A 14904-nucleotide genomic window follows, 5' to 3' on the forward strand; every position below is an offset into this window, starting at 1 on the left:
CCACCCCTACGTCGCCATCCCCATCCTGTCCCTTGCAGCCCCCCCACACCCTCCCAGCCTCTGTGTCCCCCGCTGCAGCCCCCTGCCTCCTCCCAGCCTCTGTGCCCCCCCTGTCCCAGCCCCTACGGTCACCCGCGTGTCGCCCATCCTGACCCCACCCCATCCCTGCCCACGTGTGACCCAATGCTGCTGGGACCCATAGGCACCGTCTGGCATCTGCCTGTTCCCGGTCACCTGCACGGCCAGCCCTTGTTCCCCTGCCCTGGCTAGAGGCTGCCACCGCCACCAGCCCGCTCTGTGGGGCAGGGCTGGGGACGAGCCACCCCACACAGTGCTGGGGACCTTGGGAAAGCCACTCTGCCTGGCTGCACTGCTGGGTTCCTGGGGGACATGGGGATCCAGCTTCTGAGGCCCCGCTGCGTCCTGCAGAGCGGGGAACCATGGCAGGGACCGCAGCAGGGATGATGGCACAGACCATGCAGAACACGGCTGTGGGGACAGGCTGTCACAGGGCCTTTTGCAGCCCAAGGGTGCCAGGTGGCACTGGCCGGGCTGGGTGCTGCCCAGGGTGGGAGGGTACCCCGGGAAGGTGACATCCTGCTGAAGCATCACACCAGGGAGGGGACATTCCCCTGAGCATCCCTCTGTCCACGGCTCCCACAGGCCACCCAGCAGCAGGACCCCGTGCCATGGCCCTGCCAGGGAGGGCAGGGTGCTCTGCACAGCCCCGCCACTGTAGTGTCCCTCACCCAGGAAGGCACCGGGGTGGTGGGGAGCCCAGACCCACCCCTGCTCCTTGGAGCTGAGCAGGGACCAGGTCCTGGTCCCCTCCCGAGGACCAACAGACATGACATGTAGGGTGGCCCTGGGGACAGAGCTGGGAGGGGGACACCATCGCCAGAACATCACGCAGGTCATCTCGACAGCATCTCCTCAAGTTATTTTTCTGGGGGTACACACCAGCAGGGCAGAGCCCCAGGACCCCTGTGGTGACACAGGTCCCCTGCCACCCACACTGGAGCTGGCAGAGCTGGGCTGAAGGCTTTATTGAAAAATCGAAAACACACAACATAGTAATTATTATTATACAATGAAAAAAAAAAAAATCAATCCAACCTGCAGCGGAGAGGCACCCCTGCCATCCCTGTCACCAGCCGCCAGTGCCAGGGACCGCGGGGGGACATTTTTCCCCACCAGCGCCCGGCCGAAATACAAAAAGGAGAAGTGTTTCAGCCGAGAGTGGTGCTGCTGTCCCCAAGCCCCCGCCGCCACCGCCACCCCCTTGCCGCCCCCTGGCCCCGACCCAACCTGGAGGCCTGAGGTAGTTGGGGGTACCCCGTGCAGGCAAGACCCCCCCCCGCCAAAAGAGCAGGGAGGGTTTTGGGGCTCCCTGTGTCCTGCAGGAAGGGGATGGTTGGTATTGCATCCGGAGGGGAGCCGGCACGGGTCGGGGTACAGTGGCGGCAGGGCGTGGGGACGCAGTGGGAGGCCCAGGGGGGAGCCTCGAGGTCCCCAAGGTCCCCCTGGCAGGCTGGGGGCACGGAGCAGGTGCGTTGGCAGCAGGGCTGGCTGGGGGACGCGGGGACACTGGGTCCCTGCACGGTGGATGGTTGCACCGAGGGGGCAGCCCGGAGGCCATGGTGATGGGCCCGGTGGGGCAGGGGGATGCAGGCGGGTCCCACTGCTCCGAGCACCAGCCAAGCGCTGATGGACATCACTGGGAAAGCACGCGGTGACAGCCCAGCCACTCTGGGCGATGCCACCACTTCCTAAAGGGAGAAAGGCCAAATCCTGCACCCCCAGCACCCTGAGGGGGCCAGGCTGGCTGTCTCCCCCCCAGGGAGCGGCAGCCTGAAGGCAGGGTGCAGGCAGCGACGCTGCCGGGCTGGGAAGGACACCCTGGCCCTGCAAGGGGCACCAGCAGGACCACGGGGAATGGGGACATTGCTGCGTGGTCTGACGTCACCATCCCCACCGCAGCGAGATGAGCTGGGGGACCCAGAGCTGGCAGACACCCCCCTGCCCTCCGAGCCCCCTGCTCCAAGGCACAAAGGTTCCCTGGCCAGTGCCAGTCCCATGGCCACCCCTGCCCATGGCGACGCCGGCACTGATCCCCCATGCACCAAAGAGGATGGCGAGGACGCAGGGGTGACACCAGCCTGGAGCAAGCGGGTACAGGGAGCTGCTCGCTCTGGCTTGGGGGTGCTCTGGTTTTAGGGCACCCTGGCTGCCCCCAAGCCCTCTGTGCTGCTGCCCTTAGAGCCACTCCCCATCCCCAGGAGCCGGTGGCTTGTGCGGTGGCACCACAGTTGCCCAAACCCACGCCCAGCACCTTGTGGAGGGTTTATTGCTGGCATGAACACAGTGATCTGTCGGGGCAAGGCAGCCCAGCTCCTGCGGGGGGGGGGGGCATTTTGGGGACCCGGGGTTGGGGGCAGGCACCCATGGCAGCATCCCTCCCACTGCCCGCCCCACTCCCCTCCTCACCACCAGCTGCTCCTGGCACCGCTGCCGGCACCCTGGTGTCACCTGCTGCGTTGTCCCACAGGAACGTTCCCCGCCACCCTGCAGCAGCCAAAGGCACTCGGTGCCCCTGCCGGAACGGGGAGCACACCTAGCACCAAGCCCAGCAGCACCCCAAAAGCTGGCTCCCGACCCGGTGGCACCCCCGGGGCCCTTGGCACCGTGGCGGGGGGGGAAGTTCACACCGAGCCAGGGACCGGGTTAAGGCTGGAGAAGCAGCAAGAGGCGAAAAGAAACCCGACCGCTCTCGCTCAGCCAGAGCCGGCTCAAAGAGTTCCGAAAATCTGTGCAAAAACAAAACTAAAGGGTTAAAGACCCCCCTCCCAGAGACCCCCCCCTAACCCCAAGCAGCTCTAATAAATACACGTGCGGTATGCGGCTGGCGTCAGGCCGGTGAGGCCTCGCTCCTGGCCCTGGGCTTTCACCAGGCAGCTCTCGGTGCTGCGGCGCTGGAGGCGGCTCTTGGCGGGGGGGGGGGGACACGGAGGAAACATGTGCTTCGGGGTGACTTTTGCACCAGTTTAACCCAAAAGGCTGCATCGAGCTGGGTCGCAGCCCACCATGGGGGTGTCCCCTGCGGGCTGCTTCTGCCACGGGCGTTAATCTGCAGCTGGAAGCGGGAGAGAGGGTCAGGAGGCGCAGAGCAATGCAGTGCCTCCCAGCGCCCCTCCGCCCCATCCTCCCCGGGACCCCAGGGCTTCGCAGGGCAGCAGAGCCCCAGCAGCCCAGGGGCGATGCGGGTGCCACAGGCTCTTGCACAGGTCAGGAGCCCCGTGGCTTTGTTCGCATGTGACAACTGTCCCCAGGCTCTGCTTGTGCCAGCTAGAGCGCGTTGCCTGGACTGCAGTCAGGGCTTCCCCATCCTTCCTGCCCCACTCCTGCCCGGTGCACCTTCCCAGCCGGAGCAGGACTGGGATCCACTCACCATCCTCCTCCCAGCCCTCCGCCACTCCTGCCAGCTCGTAGTGCTTCTTGCGCAGCTCCCCCAGCTTCTGCCGCTCCTTCTGCAGCTGGTTTTCCAGCTCCAGCACCCGCACCTGAAGGACATCACGCACGCCATGGCCACCCCCCACCCTGGCACAGCACCCACGTGCTCCAGCTGGCATGGAGCTGTGCTGGGCTGGGCACCCCCCTATCACACTCATTATCTCCCCGATATTGAGCCTGCAGACCATCAAGGTACATCCCATGAGTGCTCCCATGGCCTGGGGAGGGGACTGAGCTCAGGTGGGCGCTGCCTGTGCAGGCAGGGGAAGGCAGAGTGACCCTTGTGGGCAGCCAGGGCAGAGGAAGGCCCCGCGGCTGCCCCATGCCAGGTGGAAGTGGGTGCTGTGGGGCAGCCCGGGGGGGCACGCAGGAGCAGGGCGAGGTCATGGGCTGTTGTGGCGTGATGGGGGCAGCGTCGGGGAAGGCTCAAGGACCAACTGCACAGGGCTCCTGGGCAAACCCATCTGTTGCCTTCACACCTTGGGTTCTCCGCATCAGCTGGTGTTGCCTGGGGTCAGACAGCGGGGCAGGGTGCCCCCCCACCCACCACGCGTGCTTCCCAAAACACAGGGGAACCTCCTACCTGCGAGTCCATCTCCTGACGCTTGATCTGGGTGAGCGTCATGCTGGAGAAGTCCATGCTGTCTGTGAAGAAAGACACCACCGGCCCCCCTCAAGTTCTGCTTCCCAGCTCAGAGCCCCCAATGGGTTCCCATGCGACGCGCAGGCACTGAGGGGCAGCGCAGGCAGCGAGGGGCAGCGCAGGCAGCGACCACCAGGGCAGAGCCCACCGAAGGCGGCGAGCATGAAGAGCAGAGGTTTCGGGGCTCCCGCAGCCCCATGCTTACCTTTCTCTTCCACCTGTGACTTCCCGGCCTTGGTGGAGGCCACCACGCCAGCTGTGGCCTGGTTGACTCCCCGGGATGCTTGTTGGAGCTTGCAAAGGTTGACGCTGTCTTTGTCCGCCTTCACCTGCCGGAGCGGCGAAGAGGGCTGTGCTTATACCCCACCAGGCGAGCAGAAGACCAGTCCCACGGTTTGGGTTGACCACACGGTGCCCCAAGGTCACCCCAAAACCATGGTCAGGGGAGCAGCCTCGCTGCTGCCTGCCTGGGGACAGAGCCTCCCGAGGTGCTGGGCTCCTACCTTGGAGGCTGCTACCAGCTGGGCAGTGCTGGCTGCAATCTCCCGGGAACAGACCATCAGCTCCTCGAACGTCCCCTTGCCTTGGACCACCAGGTCGGCAGCGTCGCTGTGGGAGGGCAGAAAAGGGGCTGGAGCATCCTCCCACTACCCCACGGGCCCTCCTTGTGGGGACAACAGGACCCTGCCATCCCACTCCAGTAACGGTGGCACTTACACCATGACAGTGGCACCCCAGCCGACAGCCTTGGAGGCGGAGATGAGACCCTCCGTCCAGCGGGAATTCTTGGCGTAAAACTCCTTGGGGGACGCCGCACCCTGCCATCGGGAAAGGCACAGTCACGCCTTGGGGACAGGGGGGCGGCAGGGTCTGGGACCGCTAAGCCCCGGCTTGCAGGGGAATGGAGCAAGTCAGGGTTTCATTTCGGATGCATGTGGAAGCTGGGGACACTGAACCCAGGGCGGGGGGCCATGGTGTCCTCCGCATGGGAAGGGAGATCAGGGACCTCCGTGACACCCTGGGGACCACAGCCAGGGTAAGACCCCAGGGCTGGGGCAGGAGCTCTTGGCAGCTGGTATTGATGCCCCAACGGGACAATTCTTGGAGCAGCACGTCCCCAGCGAGCGCGCTCTGACCCCCGGCTGGCCAAGCACCCGCTGCTCCGTGTCCTGCCTGCACCCCGCCTGCACCCCTGCCCCCAGCTCACCCGTCCACTCTCCACGATCTCTCTCTGGAGGTCCTTAGAGGCCAGGACCAGGACGTGGATGGCCTGCATGAGGCCCGTGCAGGAGCCCAGGATCCTGCAAGACAAACCCCACTGAGCCCCGCTTGCGGGGCAGGGAGACCCCAGAGCTGTGGGGCAGCCGCTCTGCCCATGGCGCCGGGTTTCCTCCCACCTGCCCAGCTCTCTCCAGCGCCCCGGCCACCACTCACCTCTCATTCACTTCCAGTTTGACCCCAGTGTCACCAGCCCGTGCCTTGCTCAGCATCTCCTGGTGGAGGATGGAGAGGCTGCACTGAGCCCCGCGTGCCATTCTGGCCTCGTGCCGGTGGTCCCAGCAGGCACGACACCCATGGGTGCCATGCGGCACACGGTGACCCTCACCTCAATGCGGGCAGCTGCTGTTTCAATGGCTGCTGCCGTTGCCGCCATCTCTTTGTCCACCAGGTCACCCAGCTCCTCCTGCTTGACGTCCAGCCCTCTGGGCCGCAGCTCCTGGGAGGGGACGGGATGAAAGGGACCGTCCAGGGGCGGCACAGCTCCTCTGGCAGTTCCCGCCATGGCCCGACCCTGTTCTGCCAGCCCTCCCAGGGCACCCACCTCCCCGATGGCGCTGATCCGGCCCAGGCAGGTTGTCACCGGGCTGCAGTCGGCGCCTTCCACCGTCCCCGGGTCTTGCAGGGCACTGAGGTAGCTTACGGCCTCGCTGCCGCACTGCTTGCACATCTCCAGCAGACCTGCGGGGCAACATGAGAAGCTGAGGGTGCCGCACACGGGCACAGAGACCCCCGGCCCCTGCCCTGTCCACCCCTGCCCACCCCAGCACCCTGCCCACCCGACCCCTGCCTGCCCCAGCCCTAGCCCACCCCAGCATCTTGCCTGTGCCAGCCTCTGCTCAGCCCAGAATCCTGCCCACAGCAACCGCTGCCCACTCCAGCCCCCTGCCTGCCCCAAGCACCCTGTCTGCCCCAGCCACCATCTGCCCTGACCCTGCCCTGACCCCCCCAGCTCTGGAGAGCTGGGCAGAGAAGACCCTCATGAAGTTCAACAAGGCCGAGTGTAGGGTCCTGCACCTGGGGAGGAAGAATGTCAGGCACCAGTATAGGTTAGGGGGGGACCTGCTGGAAAGCAGCTCTGAAGAAGAGGATGTGGGGGGTCTTGGTAGACAGTAAATTATCCATGAGCCAGCAATGTGCCCTTGTCGCCAAGAAGGCTGCATAGGGAAGAGTGTGGCCAGCACGTGGAGGGAGGTCATTCTCCCCCTCTGCTCTGCACTGGTGAGGCCACAACTGGAATACTGTGTCCAGTTCTGGGCTCCCCAGTTCAAGAGAGACAGGGAACTGCTGGAGAGAGTCCAGCGTAGGGCAACAAAGATGATGGAGGGATTGGAGCATCTCTCTTATGAGGAAAGGCTGAGAGAGCTGGGATGGAGAAGAGAAGGCCGAGGGGGGACCTTATTAATGTTGACAAGTATCTAAAGGGTGGGTTTAAGGATGGAGCCAGACTCTTTTCAGTGGTTCCCAGTGACAGGACGAGGGGCAACGGGCACAAGCTGGAACATAGGAAGTTCCGATCAAATATGAGAAAAAACTTCTTTACGGTGAGGGTGACGGAGCACTGGAACAGGCTGCCCAGGGAGGGTGTGGAGTCCCCTTCTCTGGAGACTTTCAAGCCCCACCTGGATGCAGTCCTGAGTGATGTGCTCTGGGCAATCCTGCTTCAGCAGGGGAGATGGACCGGATGATCTCTAGAGGTCCCTTCCAACTCTGAAATTCCGTGATTCCGTAACCCCTGCCCGCCCCAGCCCCTGCCCACCCCGTGGGGTGGCACTCACGGTCGGCAGGCTCCATGGGGGCCACGTGTGAGGTAGCGCTGCCCTGCAGGAGGGTGTCACTGACGAGGTGGGCGAAGAGGGCCAGGCAGGGCAGCAGGGAGCCCACAGCTGTGGCGGGAGAGCAGGCACCAGCCTCAGCCCCAGTGAGCGATGCCCACCTGGCCCACAGGTGCCCGAGCTTCCCTTTTCCCTCAGCCCAGCCCCTGCCCGGGTCTGCCAGCTCCCACCTGCGCGATCGGAAAGGTATTTGCTGTGTGCGTCCCGCAGCCGCTCCACGCACTCAGAGGCTGCCAGCGTCCTGGAGAGGAGGCAATCTGCAGGCAGACAGTGAGCAGGACTCAAACACGGTGGCACAGCCGCTCTCCACCACCCAGAGGACAGAGGGGAACGGGGCTTGGCGCGGTGGCAGGTTGGGATACCACTGGGTTTGGTGAGCACCGGGGAACTCACCCGCTGAGCCGGTGCAGCCGATGTGAGCAGGATCCTCCAGGCGACCGAGGGCATCCTGCACCATCCGCTCCGCCTCCCGCGCGGTGCCCTGCAGCAGGGCAAACTGCTCCTCGGCCAGGCGCCGCTGCAGTGCCTGCTCCTTGCTCTCCTGCCAAGCCGGTGCAGGTGTCACAGCCCCTGCCATGCCGGCTGGGAATCACCCCCGCACCTCACCTCATCACCGCTGTCCCCAGCTCTGCAGGGTGGGGGATGCTGGGATGCCCCCGCGGTACCTTGTCTCTCAGCTGGATCCGCAGCGTCTCCAGCTCCATCTTGCTGCTCTCCTGCTCGTGGCTGAATGTGTCCCGCAGCTGTTGCAGCTCGGCCCGCAGGGCAGCCATCTCCTCCCCGTGCCGCTCCGCTGCCTGGCTCAGGCTGTCCCTCTCCTGCTCCAGGCTGGCAATCCGGGTGCTCTGCTCCGCTCCTGCCTGGGTGGGCACAAAACAGCGGTTGGGGCTGTGCCGAGGTGGAACCCTTTGGTTTGGGGATTTGCTCATGGGTCCAAGCTTGAGCCACCCTGACCGACCCTGCTCGGTGCACTGCACCCACACAGGTCACAGCCCTTCATCGCCCGCTGCCCGGCAGCATCCTTGCAGCACTGATGGCCTCGCCTGAGGCCGGCTGAGGCTCCCTGGGGAGGCCCTTTCACTTTTATCGGCGAAAATTGACTTTTGTTATCACTGTTTATAATCCTGATGGAGAAGCAGATGAAGGGCGCTGGCTGCCGTCCCCAGGGACGGCTCTGCCCCATCTCTGTCCTGCTGCGGCGTGTCTGCCCACCCTGGGGACAGGAAGCTCCATTTTCCTGCCAGCTTCTGCCTTCACCAACGAGCCTGGAAACGCCTGCTGTCCTCCACAGCCTCACACGCATGAAAGACCCTCTGGTAGGGCTGCAAGCCCATATGAAGGCTTGTGACGTGATGGCACGCTCCCTGCCTGGGTTTTACAGCAGGCAGAGCTGCCCAGCCTGACTATGCCCTTGCAGGGATTTTGTTCAACGATCCCTGCTGCTGGAGGCCATTGCTCTGCACGCTCTTGCACCCAGGAGTGTTAAACCCCCTGGTACAATGGCTACACCCATCTAGAGGTGGGGAGGAAGAAGACGGGGAGCTGGTTATCAGGCCAACAGTGGGTAACGCCTGGATGGGTAACACCTCACCCGAGCACCCTGACAGCGAGCAGATCTCCCCCTGGCCCGGGCTGCCCGTCCCGGGGCGGCGGGGGGGTTGGCGGGGGCCACCCATGGGCTCTCACCTGTGTGCTGGACTCCAGGGTGCCCTGCAGGACCTGCAGCTCCTGTCTGCTGGCTGCCAGCTCCCGCTTCAGCGTGTCCAGCACCTCTGCCTGCTCCTGAGACTGTGGGCAAGGAGAGATATTGCCAGCGCCCCATGGGGGAGTCCCCCTGCTACACCCCAGCACGTCCCCCCGTCCCCACTCACCTTCCTCTGAGCCTGCTCGCTCACCCGCTGGAAGGAGTCCTCCAGCTCCTTCTTCTCCCGCTCCACGTCCCCCTGGGCCTGCCTGGCCACGGTCACCTGCTTGGTCACCTCCGCGTTCTGGGGATGGCAGAGAGGAAGTTCAGCGACCCCCGGTATCGGGGGGCACAGCTGGGAAAGGGGATGCCAGGGAGGTTTTGGGGAAGCTCACCTTCCGCAGCAGGTCGGCGTGGTTCTGCACGAGCTCGCTGTACTTCTCCTTCAGCTTGCTGTACCGTTGCTCATTGGCTTGCGCCCGCCCTGCCACACATTCAGGGATGCCGAGGTGAGCACCCGAGAGACCCCCGCCCCAGGGCTCACCTCCCTCCCTGAGCCGGGTACTGGCTCTCCCCGCTCACTTTCGATCTCCGTCAGGCTCCTCTGCGCCTTCTCGGTGTCCTCCCGCTGCTTCTTCAGCTCCTCCAGCTCCGTGCGCAGGAACTCGCTCTCGTCCTGTGCCTGCTGCTTCAGGTGCCGCTGCTCGGCCAGCTCGGCCTCCAGCTCGCTGGCGCGGCCGCGCAGCTGCACCGCACCCCGGCCGCTCTGCGGGGACGGCAGGTGGGCAGCTCCCGGCACCGTTCGGTGGCTGCCGGCACCGGCCGATGCCCACTGGTACCATCCGGCAGCCACCCGGTGGGTAGCATCCCGCAGAGCCCCAACAGCGGTGGGGTGAAACACTAAGGATGCTGGGCAGTGGGAGTGAGCCTGGTCCCCCCTGGCAGGGATGCACCCCCCTGGCACAGCTGGGAACCCCCCATATGGGCAGGGATGGCTGCACCAGGGATGCAGAAGCCAACGGGGACGGGGCAGGAGAGAGAGACAGACAAGGTCACCGCCTTGCCAGGGACACAGCCAGCACCCCGCCAGCCCCATTCCCAGTGTGAGCTGCCGGGTCTCATCCTGCCCCTGGACTGCCATGTGAGCGCTCACCACGTGACACCACCGGATGGTTGTCACCCACCTCGGCCTTGAAGTTCTCCAGCTCCTCCTTCAGGGCTGCGATCTCCCCATAAAGCTGCTCGATTAACCGGTCCCTGGGAAGGACAGACACAGGGTACCATCCTCAGTGCCACCAGCTGTGTCGGTGCTGTGGGGACGCATCCTGGGAGAGGAGGTGTCCCCTGTGCCACCACGGCTGCTGTGCCGCGGCAGCCTGGCAGGTGGCTGCAGTGCCGTGCCAGGGAGGGAGTTCCCGGTCCCATCCTGGCTGCCTCCACGGCATCACTGGGACTGCTCACTTGTCATCCTTGTTCATCCCGTTCTGGCTGTTGAAGTTGAAGGGGTCGCTGCTGAAAGCGCTGCCGAAGATGTCATCAAACTTATTGTCAAACAGGCTCTGTGGGGAGAGCAGCACGGACCTGGAGTGAACCCACCACCACCCGGGAGCCCTTGTCCCCTCCACGTCCCCCGGCGGCACCGCCGAGCCAGCCCACATGCCAGCAGGGCTCTGCCTGCTCCTGCTGCTGGGGCTGGATCCCCCCTGCTGCTCCCAGGGCATTGAACATGTTAAACGTGAAGCATCTCTGGTCCGTCCTCACCTAACTGCCAGGGACGGAAGATCGCCAAAGCTATGTCACCACATGCCCCTTCCCCTCCAGAAACGCTCAGCGCCTGGGGACAACCCTTGGTGGAGAGGGTGGGGTGAAGATCTAAGGCAAGCGCACAGAGCTGAGGGGCAACGCTGGGAAGCCAGACATCTCTAGCTGGCCATCACTGGAGGGCAGCAAACTACTGAGAGAAGTACCATGAGATGAAGTGATAGGATGAGGAGGAACAGTTTTACACTGAAAGAGGGGAGATTGAGATGAGATCTGAGGAAGAAATTCTTGGCTGTGAGGGTGGTGAGCCCCTGGCCCAGGTTGCCCAGAGAAGCTGTGGCTGCCCCAGCCCTGGAGGGGTTCAAGGCCAGGTTGGACGGGGCTTGGAGCAACCTGGTCTGGTGGGAGGTGTCCCTGCCCAGGGCAGGGGGTGGCACTGGATGGGCCATTCTGGGATTGTATGATTCTAACTCAGCCTGGCTCAGACCTAGGAGCACCCACATGCGACACCCAGCACCCACACCACACCCGGCAGCGATGCTCCTCAGCACGCAAGGCCATCCCGCTGTCTCAGCCTCCACCACGGCACGGTTTTGGAGAAACAACCCTGGTCTTGGAGTTGAAGGGCACCCTCTGCCCCCTCTGCATCCCGAGGGGCATGGGCAGTGCCGCGGCAGCTCACCTGCGATGCTGTGTCCATCTCCACCAGGTCTGTGATGGGCTCGCTGTCGGGTGAGGACGCCTCGGCAGGGATGACCACCACGGGGCTGATGTGCTCTGATAGTGCCGAGGCACGCAGGAAATTGGGAGGGTTCTGGGGAGGGAAGGGAGCACGGCTGGGTGGAGAGGCTTGGCACTGCTGCAGGGCTTTGGGTACAGTTGGTCAAAATCCTGCCCCAGCACTGAGCTGGCCATGCCCAGACCCACGGGGATGGAGCAAGGACCCACGGGGATGGATCCCAGCAAGGGCTGAGGGTCAATGAGAGCAGAGGATCTCAGCTCCTGGCTGGAGGGGCAGCTCCATCCTGCAGCATCTCACCCAGGGAGGGATGCAGGATGAGCCTCAGGCTCCACGAGCCCCACGTTACACTGGCCCCTGGACGCTGGGCAAGGCAGCGCGTGATCCTTTTGGGACAATCATCTCCCAGAACCACCAACCCCAGCCACGGGGACAGTGAGTGTGGGGACCAGTGGGGTCTCACCTCTGGCAGCTGCGGGATCTGAATCAGCCGCTTGAAGTACTGCAGGTTGCTGGAGCGGTAGAAAAGGTCCTTCAGCCTGCAAGGGACAGGGAATGGTTAGGGATGGCTCTTGCCCAACACAAACACCCCACCCCAAAGGCGGGGAGCTCCAACCCCTCGCCTGGCTCCAGGGGGGTGTCACCAGGGCACCGTGCTGCGCCTGAGGGGAGGGTGGTGTGTGCTGCCACCAAACCCATGGCAGATCCTGAGGAGACCCCATCACCAGCCTCCCACTTCTAGCAAAAACCGCCTGCTAGAGGCTTTTTCCCATAAACCCAGGACCCGATGAGCAGAGAGTAGGACCTGAAACTTGAGCAATCTGATCTAGAGGAAGGTGTCCCTGCCCATGGCAGATGGGTTGGACTAGATGACCTTTAAAGGTTCCTTCCAATCCAAGCCACTCTGTGAGCTTATGAAACCATGAACCACAGTAGAATGGCTGCACTGAGTCGCGCCAAGATCCAGCCACGTCTCTGTGCCGTCCTCACCACAGCCAAGACTTGAAGGGACAGCTGCGAAACATCGTAATTGCCCCGGCCATCAGTGGGTTGGGGGCTTCCAGCCTGGAGGCCACATCTGCAGCATCCTTCAGTTCTTTGAGGGAACGTCTTCCCCAGAAGGAGGGCTATCCTTCAAGATTTCCAGTTTTGGGGAGGAGCGACAGTGCCCAGCCGCGCCGCTCGCGGCTCCGCTCCCTTTCAGTCAACCCCGGCATCCCAGTTGGTAGCCCAGCGCTGCCAATACCTGCCCCAGGGCCTCTGCCCTGGGTGGTCAGAGCCCAGGGACAGCCCTGCTATCTGCTGACGTCCCTGTCTGGTGTTTTCCCCACAGGCGCTGGTGTGCAGTTTGTGACCTTGACTTGAGCTGTCCCTCAGTGCCGTTACACCATCCCACTGCTCTTGGCAGCCAGTTTTCATTTTGACTACCCTAAATAATGGTGTACCAGCGGCCACTGTACTTCACTGCTCGCCCTTTTTCAATCTCATTTAAAATACATCGAGAGGACTGGTTCCGGCACTGTCACTGGGATCACCCCGAGACACTTCCTGGTACAAAACGCCATCATTTGTCTCCTCTCCTCTGTGCAGTTACTAATGCAGGGGAGACCTGCCCTCACATCTCATAGGACCATGGACTCACAGAATGATTTGGGTTGGAAGGGACCTTAAAGCCCATCCAGTGCCACCCCCTGCCCTGGGCAGGGACACCTCCCACCAGACCAGGTTGCTCCATGCCCCGTCCAACCTGGCCTTGAACCCCTCCAGGGATGGGGCAGCCACAGCTTCTCTGGGCAACCTGGGCCAGGGTCCCACCACCCTCACGGTACAACGTTTCTTCCTTACATCTGACCTAACCCCAGCCCCGTTCAGTTCAAAACTCTCTCAGCCTTTCTCCAGAGCAGAGGTGTTCCAGCCCTGGGAGCATGTTGGTGGCCTCCTGTGGAGCGTCTCTGCCAGGTCCATGTCTGCCTTGTGCTGGGGAGCCCAGAGCTGGAGGCTCCTGGGGGGGGGTGAGGAGAGCAGAGCAGAGGGGGAGCATCCCCTCCCTGTCCCTGCTGGCCACGCTGCTGGGGATGCAGCCCAGGAGACGCTTCGCTTTCTGGGCTGCAAGCGCACATTGCCGGCTGATGTCCCATTTGTCACCTGCCAGTATCTCCTAGTCCTTCTCTGCAGGGTGCTCTTCATCCATCCCTCCCTCCCTCCCTCCCTCCCTCCCCCAGTCTGTGCTGGTACTGGGGATTGCCCTGATCCAGGTGCAGGACCTTGCACTTATCCTGGTTGAACTTCATGAGGTTCACATGGACCCACTCCTCCAGCCTGTCCAGGTCCCTCTGGATGCCACCCCTTCCCTGCAGCATATTGACCGCTCCACTCAGCTCGGTGTCACCCACATTTCGCAGGACAGTTCCATTTTTTCCCAGAGCTTTTGGAAATAAATGTCCTTGCTCCCACTGAGCATCACCCTGCAGCAGCTCATGGCCTCCCACAAACCCAATGCCCACCTCCTGCAGGCGGCAGCACCCACCCCATCCTGTCTTTTTCATGAAGACCTTCTCCCACTCCTCATTTTTTCCCTCAGTGCCAGGCACTGGGTCAGCCCCTGTGCCTCCTCCCTCCCCTCTCCCTGAAGCCCGTTTTATCAACCAGCACCACAACACTTCTCATCCCTGGGCGCTGGCAATACTCCAGCAGCGTCACAGCCACCCTCGCGTCCAAGGTCTTGGGTAACTGGGTGACCACGACTCAGTTCTGTCTGTCTCGTCCTCCACCTTTTATCTGCTGCTTTTAAAATCTCTTACTGATATTTTAATTTAGGACAGACACGGGGACACTGGTGAAATGAGCTTTACCCTTTCCATTTCCACCTGTCCCCACCCAAGAACGGCTTTTCCCACCCAAAAGCCACCCAGCAGCATCCCTGGCACCCAGGCTCTCCACAGGCCTCTTCAAGGACCCCTCCTCAGCTTTGCAACACCCAAAGGTTTCATCCTCTGGTTGCCCCCCCTTTTACCAAGCTCCCCTGGGTTTGTGCAACTGGCTTTTTTTTTTTTTTTGGAAATTCAACAGAATTGGGTGGAAAATCTCTTTTCCCCATGCCGCGCCCACAGCGCCATGACCATGAGTCCTCCCCAGGGCTTCTGTAGGCCCTCCCTCCTGCAGCATCACCTCAAATTGCCTCCGTGTGCTGCTTGTATTCTTGTATTCTCCCACCCCACTGCTCCTATCAACGCATCCCTCTCCCGACAGACCCATCACAAGCCGAAAACGCTGCTAAGGGTGCTGAGCACCCTGCTCACCCGACACCCGGCCCGGGGTGTCCCCACCAGCAACCCCTCACACTTGGCTTCTCAGCCCCTGCCCAGACTTTCATCTCAGCACGCCAACTGCATTTAAAATTGCAATTAAAGGGTTTGAGGGTTTTAAATTGTCAGATGTGCTGTCAGCGGCTCGT

At 63.0% G+C, this 14904-nt stretch overlaps 1 protein-coding gene across 3 annotated transcripts in view; it reads right to left on the minus strand.

The window, feature by feature from the left end:
• Positions 1-2903: 2903 nt before the first annotated feature.
• HIP1 (huntingtin interacting protein 1) overlaps positions 2904-14904 on the minus strand; it is a 50525-nt gene continuing 38524 nt past the window's right edge. For all 3 annotated transcript variants that reach the window (XM_063341929.1, XM_063341927.1, XM_063341928.1), the window contains exons 10-31: positions 11914-11989; positions 11394-11525; positions 10412-10509; positions 10135-10207; positions 9533-9716; positions 9346-9434; positions 9138-9254; positions 8953-9054; positions 7932-8126; positions 7660-7807; positions 7437-7523; positions 7210-7317; positions 5976-6112; positions 5760-5870; positions 5588-5646; positions 5361-5454; positions 4871-4971; positions 4657-4762; positions 4359-4482; positions 4094-4155; positions 3449-3560; positions 2904-3133 (exon numbers count right to left, since the gene is read on the minus strand). In XM_063341929.1, the coding sequence (XP_063197999.1) occupies positions 3123-3133; positions 3449-3560; positions 4094-4155; positions 4359-4482; positions 4657-4762; positions 4871-4971; positions 5361-5454; positions 5588-5646; positions 5760-5870; positions 5976-6112; positions 7210-7317; positions 7437-7523; positions 7660-7807; positions 7932-8126; positions 8953-9054; positions 9138-9254; positions 9346-9434; positions 9533-9716; positions 10135-10207; positions 10412-10509; positions 11394-11525; positions 11914-11989 (2326 nt within the window). In that variant the 3' untranslated portion in view covers positions 2904-3122. The remainder of the gene's footprint in view (positions 3134-3448; positions 3561-4093; positions 4156-4358; positions 4483-4656; positions 4763-4870; positions 4972-5360; positions 5455-5587; positions 5647-5759; positions 5871-5975; positions 6113-7209; positions 7318-7436; positions 7524-7659; positions 7808-7931; positions 8127-8952; positions 9055-9137; positions 9255-9345; positions 9435-9532; positions 9717-10134; positions 10208-10411; positions 10510-11393; positions 11526-11913; positions 11990-14904) is intronic.

Source organism: Chroicocephalus ridibundus, chromosome 7 (genome assembly GCF_963924245.1).
Source record: "Chroicocephalus ridibundus chromosome 7, bChrRid1.1, whole genome shotgun sequence".
In the NCBI taxonomy this organism is placed as follows: domain Eukaryota; kingdom Metazoa; phylum Chordata; class Aves; order Charadriiformes; family Laridae; genus Chroicocephalus; species Chroicocephalus ridibundus.